This window comes from Rhinoderma darwinii, chromosome 5 (assembly GCF_050947455.1).
Source record: "Rhinoderma darwinii isolate aRhiDar2 chromosome 5, aRhiDar2.hap1, whole genome shotgun sequence".
Lineage (NCBI taxonomy): Eukaryota > Metazoa > Chordata > Amphibia > Anura > Rhinodermatidae > Rhinoderma > Rhinoderma darwinii.
The window spans coordinates 143,248,164-143,261,455 of record NC_134691.1 but is presented as its reverse complement, the minus strand read 5'-3'; the positions used below and the strand labels follow the sequence as shown (position 1 = coordinate 143,261,455).

Here is a 13,292-nt window from a genome sequence, read left to right as displayed (position 1 = left end):
GGTTAACCGTATGTTTTCACACTGTTAATAAGCGTTGTATTACTGGGCGCTCAGTCGCTTCACTTACATACATTAAGCGATTATTGTTGGTGTTTTGTATCTGACCGGTTATCTGCTCATGTAAATGGACCTTTATTTCTGTTTTATGCCTTTTGCCTGTCCTCTATTCTGAAGGGTAATACACGTACTAATGGTCTATTATGGCTTGGATTAGGTGCGGAAAAAGGCGAGCGAAACGGTAGAAGACGACGAGGATTTCTTAGAGAAGAAGTATAGGAAATGTGAGAAGGCAGGGTGTACGGCAACGTGTCCAGTTTGCTTTGCCAGTGCTGCTGAAAGGTAAGACTCCCGCTAACCTGGAATACCAACGATATTGTAGCTTTTATTATTACCTGGTAATGGCATCCAAAATTTGGTGTTGGGCACATTGTATCGCCTCCTCTCCAAAACATGCCCGTTTTTCTCAGTTGTAAGGAGTCACATAGGTTCTTAACAACTAGGGACACATGCCAGAACAAAGACGGCGGAGAATCCATAGAAATGGCTCCTCAGCGTTGAAGAGGACCTATCGGCTCTGAGAAAAGGACAAAAATCAACCATAGACCTAGGCTACATGGCAACTTTGGCCACGTAGCACGTAATGAAAGTGCGTTGCGACCCGCATGTTGCCACGACCTGACATTCGCAAGAAATCCAAACCTCCGTGTTAGGGCGGATTCAGACGAACGTGAGCGTTTAGCGCGCGCACAAAACGCTGCATTTTGCACGGCAGCAGCGTGTCAGCTCCGTGTGTCCTGTTCATATGGATGCGCGGCTGCGTGCTTTTCGCACAGCCGCCATCATTATGACACTCCGTTTGGATGTTTGTAAACAGAAAAGCACGTGGTGCTTTTCTGTTTACATTCATTCTTTTACCTCTGTTGCGCGAATAAAGCTTGTCCCACGGAAGTGCTTCCGCGGGGCATGCGTGATTTTCACACACCCATTGACTTCAATGGGTGCGTGATGCGCGAAAAACGCCTAAATATAGAACATGTCGTGAGTTTTACACAGCGGACTCACGCTGCACAAAACTCACGGACTGTCTGCACTGCCCCTTAGACTTGCATAGGTCCGTGCGACGCGTGTGAAAACCACGCAGGCTTCACGGACGAAAATCACGTTCGTGTGAATCCCCCCTTACTGGACACAGTGCTACTTATTTCATCAGTGACCTCCAAATCTTGTGAGATTCTCTTTTCTGGGAGGTACCAATTGTAAGGGGGGAGCTTAGTCCATAGCAAAGTGGAGCCTCGTGGTCAGGATTGGGCGTGAGCGAATCCATTCACCCGTTCTGCTGTTTTATCGATTCGCTGGTCCATAGAATAGACTGGGAGAATTCTTACAAATTTGCCAAAAATGAATCTCAAACCTGGTGAATGAATTCTCCAACGCATTGTAATGAGCAGCGAATCAGCGAAACGCAAACTGGTAAAAAAAAAAAAAAATCCTCACTTCCAGCTACGTTATACAGATTATTGTTATTTATCAGCCATTTAATAAGATTTTCCTGTGCCTTACGCAGCTCTGCTAGAGGAGGATGACACAGCTTGTCGTAAAAAGGTTTAACCTGCTAAAGGACAAGGGGATACCGCAGTTTGTAAAGGGTTAATCTGCTAGAGGAGGAGACAGCTGCTTGTAAAAGGTTAATCTGAGTATCCCTACATACACACACAACCATGAGCAGCCACTGAAGAGACCGCTGTGACAGGATTTACCTCTGCTGCTGCTTCTAATCTCCTTCCCCGGCCCCATAATACCCAGGAATCCATTGCTGTAATATAACAACATCCAGCAGTAGTAAGAAGTAATATAACAGCAGAGATCTTCACTGTGTACACATGCTGCACACTCCGTCACCCCCGACCACACACAGTGGGCTGCCCTGGAAATCTCACATAGCAGCCTAAATCTTTTGAGACTTTTGGTGCCTGTACATGATGCAGTAGTGTGCCATGCGGCAAAACCAAATGCTTTTTTACCACAAACTGCCAGTTTGGCGATGTGGTCTTCGGCCGCATGGCTTGCAGGGACGTGGCTTGTGCAGGTTTCAATGTGCTTTACCTGTTCAAGCGGTGGAGCCGAAAACAATCCTTGGTTTTGCAGCAGTTGGGCACCTTTTGGCTTTTTACTGCTACCTGTAGAGAGACCTTCAGATAAAGTCATCCAGCTCTTAAAGGGCCAGAGCTTTTATCAGTGAAGTAGAGAAGACATTTTAAAATAATTCTAATCTATATATAGTGAGACCTTTTTTATTTTTGGTCTCCTATTACTTAGTGACGTTTCCCAGAACTGATAGGCCCTCTTTAACCCCTTAACGACCAGGCCTATTTTGGCTTTAGGGACCAAGCATTCGTTTTAGAGTTCTAACTTTATTTTTCCATCGACATAGCTGTATAAGGGTTTGTTTATTCAACATGAGTTGTATTTTTCATTAGCACCATTTTGAGGTACATATGCTTTTATTAAGGCTTTGTTCACATCTGCGTTGGGACTCCGTTTATGGGTTCCGTAGGAGCTTTTCCGACAGGGGAATCCATGAACGGAAACCAAACAAAAACCATAGGTTTTCGTTTGCATCAACATTGATTTCAATGCTGACACATCTGGTGCAAATGGTTTCTGTTTGTAACCGTTGTTTAAGGGTTCCGCGGTTTTGATAGAGTAGCGCAGTCGACTACGGTATTGATTACATCAAAATGACGGAACCGTAAAAACAACGGTGACAAACGGAAACTATTTGCACCGGATCCGTCACCATTGAATTCAATGGTGATGCAAATGTAAACCTATGGTTTCAGTTTGGATTCCATTCATAGGTTCCACTGGCGGTAAGCTCCGACGGCTGCCCTGAACGGAGTCCAAATGCCGATGTGAACGAAGCCTAACTTTTCTGAACTTTTTTTTTTAGTAGAGCAATAAAAAAAGACCACAATTCCGCAATTGTTTTTTGTGTTTTTTTATTTTTATTTTTTTATATAAATGTTTTTATTTGGTTTCAACAAGTTTTAAGTATAACAAGAGGAGGGAAGGGGAACAGAGGAGGGAAGACACTGTTTCCATAGTTTTTAATGCTGTTGCGCGAATCACGCGCGTCACACAGAAGTGCTTCCGTGTGCTGCGCGTGATTTTCACGCACCCATTGACTTCAATGGGTGTGTGATGCGCGAAAAACGCACAAATATAGGACATGTCGTGAGTTTTATCACGGACCTTCTGTACGGCCCCAATGACTAATATAGGTCCGTGCGAGGCGCGTGAAAATCACGCGCGTTGCACGGATGTATTATACGTTAGTGTGAATAAGCCCTAATTATCAGTTATCTCTGAACTAGTGGGTGGAGCCTAATGGCTGTCATGTCTTCTATACACAGCACACTGAGGAGAGGAGAATCCTGCTCTTCTATCTCTCAGATCTCTATATAAAATGGCAGTTTTTCATGTCCAAGTTGCACATGTGCGGGTCCCATTTTCACGGATCCCCATAGACTTGAGTCTATCGAGGGATCTGTGAAAACTGAAGACAATAGGTCATGTTCTATTCTTCAACGGACCCTTCACACGCTCCATTGAAACAGCCGTCTGAACGGCCCCATTGAAATACATGCGTCCGAGTGACGGCCATTGTTTTACCGCCTATCACGGGCGTATACTACGGTCGTCTGAATTCGGCCTTGCTCTGCTCCTGCTTTACCCTTCCCTCTCCATAGACTTGTTTGGGCAGCGTGTGTCTTTTCTCCTGCTCCCTCTCTATAAACTTGTATGGGCAGCTTGACTATCTGACTCGCTCTGCTCCCCCTCCCCTCTCCCTAGACTTCTATTAGCAGGCAGTGAAAGACATCTCCACCCTCTTCTGCAGTCCATCAATTGTAATTAGGGATGTATTTTGCTTGACAACAGGTGGACATCTGATTAGCGGAAGGGAGACACCTAATGGCAGGAACTTCACACAGAATTGACATGCATAAAACTGCAAATTCTTAACAAAGGAACTTACAAAGTTGATATAGATATATACATACACTACCGTTCAAAAGTTTGGGGTCACCCAGACAATTTTGTGTTTTCCATGAAAACTCACACTTCTATATTTATCAAATGAGTTGCAAAATGACTAGAAAATATAGTCAAGACATTGACAAGGTTAGAAATAATGATTTTTATTTGAAATAATAATTTTCTCCTTCAAACTTTTGCTTTCGGCAAAGAATGCTCCATTTGCAGCAATTACAGCATTGCAGACCTTTGGCATTCTAGCTGTTAATTTGCTGAGGTAATCGGGAGAAATTTCACCCCATGCTTCCAGAAGGCCCTCCCACAAGTTGGATTGGCTTGATGGGCACTTCTTGGGTACCATACGGTCAAGCTGCTCCCACAACAGCTCTATGGGGTTGAGATCTGGCGACTGCGCTGGCCACTCCATTACAGCTAGAATACCAGCTGCCTGCTTCTTCCCTAAATAGTTCTTGCATAATTTGGAGGTGTGCTTTGGGTCATTGTCCTGTTGTCGGATGAAATTGGCTCCAATCAAGCGCTGTCCACAGGGTATGGCATGGCGTTGCAAAATGGAGTGATAGCCTTCCTTATTCAAAATCCCTTTTACCTTGTACAAATCTCCCACTTTACCAGCACCAAAGCAACCCCAGACCATCACATTACCTCCACCATGCTTGACAGATGGCGTCAGGCACTCTTCCATTATCTTTTCAGTTGTTCTGCGTCTCACAAATGTTCTTCTGTGTGATCCATACACCTCAAACTTCGATTCGTATGTCCATAACACTTTTTTCCAATCTTCCTCTGTCCAATGTCTGTGTGCTTTTGCCCATATTAATCTCTTCCTTTTATTAGCCAGTCTCAGATATGGCTTTTTCTTTGACACTCTGCCCTGAAGGCCAGCATCCCGGAGTCGCCTCTTCACTGTAGACGTTGACACTGGCGTTTTGTGGGTACTATTTAATGAAGCTGCCAGTTGAGGAACTGTGAGGCGTCTTATTTCTCAAACTAGAGACTCTAATGTACTTGTCTTGTTGCTCAGTTGTGCAGCGGGGCCTCCAACTTCTCTTTCTACTCTGGTTAGAGCCTGTTTGTGCTGTCCTCTGAAGGGAGTAGTACACACCGTTGTAGGAAATCTTCAGTTTCTTGGCAATTTCTCGCATGGAATAGCCTTCATTTCTAAGAACAAGAATAGACTGTCGAGTTTCACATGAAAGCTCTCTTTTTCTAGCCATTTTGAGAGTTTAATCGAACCCACAAATGTAATGCTCCAGATTCTCAACTAGCTCAAAGGAAGGTCAGTTTTATAGCTCCTCTAAACAGCAAAACTGTTTACAGCGGTGCTAACATAATTGCACAAGGGTTTTCAAGTGTTTTCTAATCATCCATTCTCCTTCTAACACAGTTAGCAAACACAATGTACCATTAGAACACTGGAGTGATGGTTGCTGGAAATGGGCCTCTATACACCTATGTAGATATTGCATTAAAAACCAGACGATTGCAGCTAGAATAGTCATTTAGCACATTAACAATGTATAGAGTGTATTTCTGATTAATTTAATGTTATCTTCATTGAAAAAAAATTTGCTTTTCTTTCAAAAATAAGGAAATTTCTAAGTGACCCTAAACTTTTGAACGGTAGTGTATCTATCTTCGATATACTATTCAATTAGTATAAGTTGTTTGAAAAGTTAGTGTCCATTTAAGGGCGCAGTTACACATGGCGTATGTTTTTTTTTTTCCGCTGCGGAAAACTTTACAATGCAAGCTTATGGGAAAAATATTTTTAAATGCAAGAAAGTAACCCCTTAGTGACCACCAATACGCCTTTTCACTGCGGTCGCTAAGGGGCCTTAGGCTAGGCCGTCGCCTTTTCACGGCTGCCCAGTCTAAGCCCTGCACGGGTTTCCCGGGCAGGCTGGCGCCGGGGCTCGTCTGTCTGATGACAGCCAGGCTCCTGCTTCAACGACCGCGGTCGAAGTTTACTTGGATCTCGGCAGTTTAACCCGTTAAATGCTGTGGTCAATAGCTTATAACTTGTTTACAGAGGGAGGGAGCTCCCTCTGTCACCCATCTGCGGCCCACAAATGCAATCGCGGGCCTCCGATGGGGTGTCATGGCAGCCGGAGGCCTGGGCATATGCATATTAGGATGCGCCATAGGCACATCCTAATAGATTGTCTGTCAGATGACAGGCAATAATGTTCTGGTATACAAAAGCATTATAGCAGTGATCTAAAGATTGCATAGTAAAGTTCCCTAGTGGGACTAATGAAATAAGTAATAAATGTGAAATAAAAATGACAGTAAAAAAAAATAAATTTTTTCCATAAAAAGTGGTTTTATTTAGTAAAAGTGTAAAAAAGAAAAAAAGTACACGTATATGATTTCGCCACGACCATAATGATCCAAACAATAAATGTAATATGTAATTTAAACCATAAGGTGAACGTTTATTTTTCTATTGCCCCCCAAATAAGTCATAATAAAAGTTAATTAACAAGTCGCATATACCCCAAAACAGTACCATTCAAAACTACGTCTTGTCCCGCAAAAAACAAGCCCTCATATTACTACATTAACGAAAAAATAAAAAATTACTGCTCAAAACAAATCGTTTTAGTTCAAAAGTGTTTTTATTGTTCAAAAGTCGTAAAACATAAAAAACCTATGTGGTATCGTCGGAATCGTACCGACCCTTGGAATATAGGTAACGTGTTATTTACTCCGCACGGTGAACGGCGTGAATTTAAAACGCATATAACAATGTCAGAATTTTAGGTTTTTTTTCTATCCCTCCCCCAAAATAAAGTTAATAAAAGTTAATCAAAAAATGATACATTAAAAAGTACAACTAATCCCGCAAAAAAAAAATGACTGCACCCTAGGGGTATGTTCACACGCAGTGACTAAAAACGTCTGAAAATACGGAGCTGTTTTCAGGCAAAAACAGCTCCTGATTTTCAGATGTTTTTGTAGCAACTCGCGTTTTTCGTAACGCATTTTACGGCCGTTTTTGGAGCTGTTTTTCAATGGAGTCAATGAAAAACGCCTCCAAAAAACGTCCCAAGAAGTGACATGCACTTCTTTTGACGAGCCGTCATTTTACGCGCCGTTATTTTGACAGCGACGCGTAAAATAAAGGCTCGTGGGAACAGAACATCGTAAAACCCATTGAAAGCAATGGGCAGATGTTTGTAGGCGTAATGGAGCCGTTTTTTCAGGCGTAATTCGAGGCGTAAAATGCCCGAATTACATCTGAAACCACTGCGTGTGAACATACCCTAATACAGAGGTTCACTTAGTTTTTATCCTTCACTGTGGCTGTTTACTGCATGTGCTCAATAAAAGAATTAAACAGTACACTGCGTGTGTGTGTGTGTGTGTGTGTGTGTGTGTGTGTATCAGTTCAGTTATATTGTGTTGTCTAGAATTGTGATTTGGTTTCAATTTAAGACCACATTTTATTAAAAATCAGTGCAGAAATTCAGGTAATGCCAAAGGGTTCACGTACCTTTTTCTTACAACTGTACATAAATTCTCAGACAATTTAAGAATCCATATATCGGTGGTTTAACAAGAGGTTAAAATATGAACTTTTATTTTTTAATTTCAGGTGTGCAAAGAATGGTTACACATCAAGATGGTATCACCTTTCCTGTGGGGAACATTTCTGCAATGAATGCTTTGATCACTACTATAGGAGGTAGGTAGTGATATTATTATTAAAGGGTCACTGTCCTTTAGCTCAACTTTTGACACATCATTTGTTTTTTCTTTAGTCACAAAGATGGTTACGAAATATATTCTTCTTGGAAGCGTATATGGACAGGTAATGGAAAGAGTGAACCAAGTCCTAAAGCATTCATGGCTGACCAGCAGCTTCCATACTGGGTAAGATACGTAGAAATTGTGATAATATATATAGAAATTGTGTAGCTAAATCATGAGTGTTAATAAGGACTTTACTAATAGCAATTTTTCAAAAAAAACTGCGTTTCTGCTAATATTCATTGACAACACTGCTAACATTTTTGAATGTTAAAGAGGTGCCCCCACTAAACCCTTTTAGGGCGATTTTGAAGTCAGTGGGTGTCTTGACCATCAGACCACACTTTTATGGTCTATATTGTGTTCCTGGTGGTCACAAGTGGCTTGGAGTTTAATTCTGAATATTTCAGGTTATGTAATAGTTAAGGATAATTTCCCTGGTGATCTAGTGTACCCAGGAGGTTAATTGTAATATCTATGGTGATCTAGGATGGATCACGGTTTATTGATAGTATTTATGGTGGTTTAGAGGTTAAAATATTTTATCCCTGGTGTAATCTGGTGGTAGAATGTTTAATCGCTATATCCCTAGTAGTCTTGGGTTGTAAAGGAAGTGATCGTAACTTCCCTGGTGGTCTAGGGTTGTGAAGGGGTTAATTGTTTCATACCTAGTGTCCAGTAGGTTATTTACCTCTTCCGGCTATCTTATGTATTAGGGTATGTTCAGACGTTACAGGTTTTAGTAAATACTTTCATTCATAAAATAAGAAATCTTGAGCATTTTGTATTACAACTCTGCATTGCACCGTTCCTCTGTTATTCCTCCTGGAAGTCCATAAATAAATTGACATATGGGCGTTAGCATTCCGCTCATCAATAGGGTGTGTCCCTACACAGTCTGATATTGTCAGCACTGATTTGACGGTGTCAGACAGTATAGGGATATGCCCCATTGTAACACTCCGTTGTCAATTTATTCATAGATTATCAGGAGAAAGAACACAATACAGGGTTCTAAGAAAATAGAAAAGAAAAGAATCGTAATTTAATGGCGAAGTATTTACTAAAACAGACCAGTCAGGAGAGCGGACAGGTCCCCTTTAAAATACTGTGTATTGCGACATGTTCTACATTTGGGAAAAATATGGCTCTTGTGCATCCTTTGTTGTATTTTATTGTAATGCATTTTATCAAATGATTTCTAGGTACAGTGCATAAAACCTGATTGTGGGAAATGGCGTCAGTTAACAAAGGAGATACAATTAACTATGCAAATGGCGAAGACGTACAGATGTGGCATGAAGCTGAATAATGCTCTCAAGGTAATAAATGACATTTAGCTTCATTTATGAAAACTATTACAGGCAAAAAGTGGAGGAGTTGCTTATAACAGCTTTAAGTTCACAGTTATAGTTTTGTAAGTACAGTCTAAAAAATGAAAACCATCAACTTATTGGTTTCTTATGGTCATTATTTTTCTATTCTTTTGAAAACTTTTTGTTAAAATAAACCCAAATCGTATAGGAAAGTATACTTTAATGTAGTACCGTATTTTTCGGACTATAAGACGCACCTGACCATAAGACGCACCCAGGTTTTAGATAACAGAAAATAAGGAAAAAATTATGTTAAAAAATAATTTATTCTGCTTCACCACATTCTGAGAGCCCAAAAAACATTTGTTATATTTTTTTTTTATCGATTGAGCGGTGTGAGGGCTTATTTTGTTGCGGGACGAGATTATTTTATTTTTTACATTGTGCTTGGGGAAAAATGGGAAAAGGTTGTTTTGTTTTTTTACACTCCTAAAAATGTATCTAACATTTATTTACACATTTTATTAGTTCCCCCTAGGGGACTTGAACCAGCGGCCACTTGGTTGCATGTGGAGTTACTGAAACAGCGTAACTACGCTGTTTCTCTAACTCCTATAGTAGTGAATGGCCGTTACGGAAGCAGCGTAGCATGCGAGCTACGCTGCTTCCGTAACTACTGTTCAGTTCTATGGGAGTTACGGAAACCGTGTAGCTCAGCGAGTTACGCTGTTTCAGTAACTCCACATGTAATCAAGTGGCCGGGAGAGCACAGAAAGCTAGAACAGGGTTTAGGGGGCCCCGTTCTAGAGATAGGTGCAGGTCCCAGAGGTGGGACCTGTATCTACCTGACATTTATGACATATCCTGTGGATATGGCATAAATGTCCTTCATAGAAAAACCCCTATAAATGCCGCGGTCGCTATTGACCACGGCATTTATCTAGTTAAAGGGGTTTGCCATAAAACACATGTATCCCCTATCCACAGAATAGGGGCTACATGTGAGATCGCTGGGGCCCCCAGCAATACGGAGAACAGGGGAGCGAAAGTTACCAAGAGCGCTACATGAGAAGCCTAGACTTCCGGGTTCTGTGTCCGGCTTACCTGTTCTGCAGCTCCATAGAGATCAATGGAGAGCCGCTCGCACAGAAGAATCCCATTGATCTCTATGAAGCTGCCGGACACAGAACGCGGAAGTCACAGCTTCTCATGCAGCGCTCTTGGTAACTTCCATTCCCCGTTCTCCTTATTGATTACACATGTATCCCCCATCCTGTGGATAGGGGATACCTGTGTTTTATGGCACAAGCCCTTTAAACTGCCAGGAACAGCGAAATTGCAGTTCCTGGCCGTTAGAGCAGGGTGTCAGAAGCTGACACTTGCAGCGTATGGAGCGGGCTCATCGCCCCTCCAGCTCCATGATGTGCCGGCACATCATGGGTCGGGAAGGGGTTAAGTAATGAAGCGGTCATGGCGCCCGGCGATGCCGGATCTCTTGACTGCGGACTATAAGACGCAGGGACTTTTTAGCAAGATTTATTCTCGCTAAAAACGGCGTCTTATAGTCGAAAAATACAGTACTTTGTTTTCTATGGCTCCAGCGTATGGCAAAATGTCAGTTTAGCTTACATTTATGGTTTCAACTGTATTTTTGTTAAAGATTTTCCAAAATGTATACAGAACAATAGATCATAAATTAAAATTGCACAAAAAGTACAAGAACAATATAAACTTATAAGTGGAAGGCAAGTAGAGGTAAGGGAGGTAAGACTAGGTGCAAAAAGAGTGTAAAATAGAGGTAAAAAAGGAGGAGGTAAGCTGGATACCTAGATAGGTCAATGATACATTTTCTAATTTTATTTGAAGTTTTGTTTAACAATTAGAGGGTGAGCGGGGGGACATTAATAGGGAGCACTTCTGTCTTCGCTATGTTTGTTTTGTATCCCGTGAAGAATAGTTGAAAAGGTTCGGTAAGGAGATGTGAGGGTTCGTGATGATCAGAAGCATGTCGTCCGCAAAAAGTGAGACCTTAAACTCCCTATCTTGTGCCAGCTGTGAGAAAAAGGCCTGAGACCCCCTAAGCGTCCATGGCTTCAAGCCTGAATGGCCACCCTAGGCGATCAAACACTTTATCTGCATCAAGGCTGAGGAGGACTGCTGATTCTTTCTGTTTATTCAGGATATAATTGAGATCGAGGATCTTTCTGGTGTTGTCGCCTCCTTGTCTAAGAGGGACAAAGCCCAATTGGTCCTTATGTATTAAAGAGGGAAGCCATACATTAAGTCTGTGGGCTAAAAGGCGAGTAATAATTTTAAGGTCCGAGTACAAAAGAGCTATAGGTCTATAATTAGCGCAGCCTGCATGGTCTTTACCAGGTTTAGGGATCAGGTTGATATGCCAATGTAAGAAGGTCTGGTGGATAGGGAAACCTTGTAAAAAGGAGTTAAAAAGGAGAATATTTGGAACCAGGATCTCCCCAAAGGTCTTAAAGTAAATTTATGTGATGACATCCGGGCCGGGAGCTTTACCACCAGTTAGGTTCTTCAGAATTTCCAAGAGCTCCTCAGGGGAGGTCGGGGCATTCAAAGAGGAAAGCGCTTCTCCGGTCGTTTCGGGAGGTTACAGGAGGATAAGTAGGCCTTTAATGTCGCTTGGCGGCGATCGGGGTCTATGGGTAGAGTAGAGGGCAAGTTATATAAGGCCTTATAGTAGTCCTGAAAAAGTATAGTCATAGTATCAGGGTGATTATTGAAGGAGACCCATACTGTCTCTAAGAGACTTTGTAGTTTTTTTGATCCCTCAGTAGACGCGCTAGGTCTTTATTGCCCATGTCATAGTAGCGTTGTTTAATATAAAGGAGCGACTTCTCGACTCCCTTCATAGCGATATCTTTGAGCTGAGCTTGGGCTTCTGTCAGTCTCCGCAGGGACGACACAGCCGAGCGATCTTCCATTAATTTTTCTAGTCTAGCGATACGCTTGTGAAGTGCACTATACTTAGCAGTAGAATCTTTTTTTCAACCTAGAGCCCATAGCCATGAAGTGTCCTCTCAGGACAGCTTTATGGGCTTCCCAGAGAGTGGAGATAGAAGAGACCGAGCCTTCGTTATGTGTATGGAAGCCTTGCAAATGTGTACGTAATTCATCTGTAAGAGTAGGAGTCTTAACCAATGACTCGTTCAATCGTCAGTGGCACGATCTGGTCGGGAGTCTAGCAATCGTTAATTCTACTGTGACTGGTGCATGGTCTGACCAAGATATGGGGTCAATGGTGGCTGAGCGGAGATTACCCGAAAAATAGTCTAGATGTGTGAGAAGAAGATATGGCGTGTTGATCATCCAGGTGACCGATCCTATAAGTCATAAAGGGTAAACTCCCCTAATCAATTGTCTAAAACTAGTAGAAAATCCAGTCAGGGTGGGTGAGGAGGCGGTATGTGAAGGAGAGCCTCTGTCCAGTAACGTTGGGAACGGGATGTTGAAATCTCCCCCCCTTGATTAACCAAGCCACACGAGAGAGGTTATGCAGTTTGGAGAGGAACGGACGGAAGAAAGTAATCTGGAACTTATTAGGGGCGCAGACAATACAGGGGACTAAAGGTTGACCTGACATCGAAGTCTCTAGAATAATGTATCTACCCTTTGAATCAATGTGGTGAGTATGAATCTGAAGTGGACATGTGTGGGATATCAAAATGGCAACTCCTTCTTTTTTGCAGCCTGAAGAGGCAGAGTAGGTGACATGGTACGCTCTCTGCGCAAAGCATGTGTAGTCTGAGTTTGTCTCCTGTAAAAAAGCAATATCTGATTTTACCCCTTAAGGACGCAGCCTAGTTTTGGCCTTAAGGCTCAGAGCTTATTTTTCAAATCTGAGATATTTCACTTTTTGTGGTAATAAAAAGAGCAAGCATAATCTCGCGAGATCTCGCTGTAAATGACAGGTTACAGAGAGATTACGCTTTGCTCTGCTGTAAGTACAAAACGTTAACGAAGTGTCGCGATTGTGAATAGACATCCTGTCCTGTCTGGAAGGAATGTTTAGTCACTGTCGAAACACTTCAGTAACGTTAATATGTCAGTATAAGACAGCACATCGTGAACAAACCAGTGTCACTATGCGCTGTCTAAATGAATGGAGAGACGTGCATGACGCTGATTGGTCAGCGT

General features: G+C 42.2%; 1 protein-coding gene across 3 annotated transcripts in view; it reads left to right on the top strand.

Moving 5' to 3' along the window:
* Positions 1–13,292, top strand: part of KDM1B (lysine demethylase 1B) — an 80,286-nt gene that overhangs the window by 819 nt on the left and 66,175 nt on the right. For all 3 annotated transcript variants that reach the window (XM_075826591.1, XM_075826590.1, XM_075826588.1), the window contains exons 3-6: positions 215–339; positions 7,655–7,744; positions 7,821–7,932; positions 9,015–9,131. In XM_075826591.1, the coding sequence (XP_075682706.1) occupies positions 215–339; positions 7,655–7,744; positions 7,821–7,932; positions 9,015–9,131 (444 nt within the window). The remainder of the gene's footprint in view (positions 1–214; positions 340–7,654; positions 7,745–7,820; positions 7,933–9,014; positions 9,132–13,292) is intronic.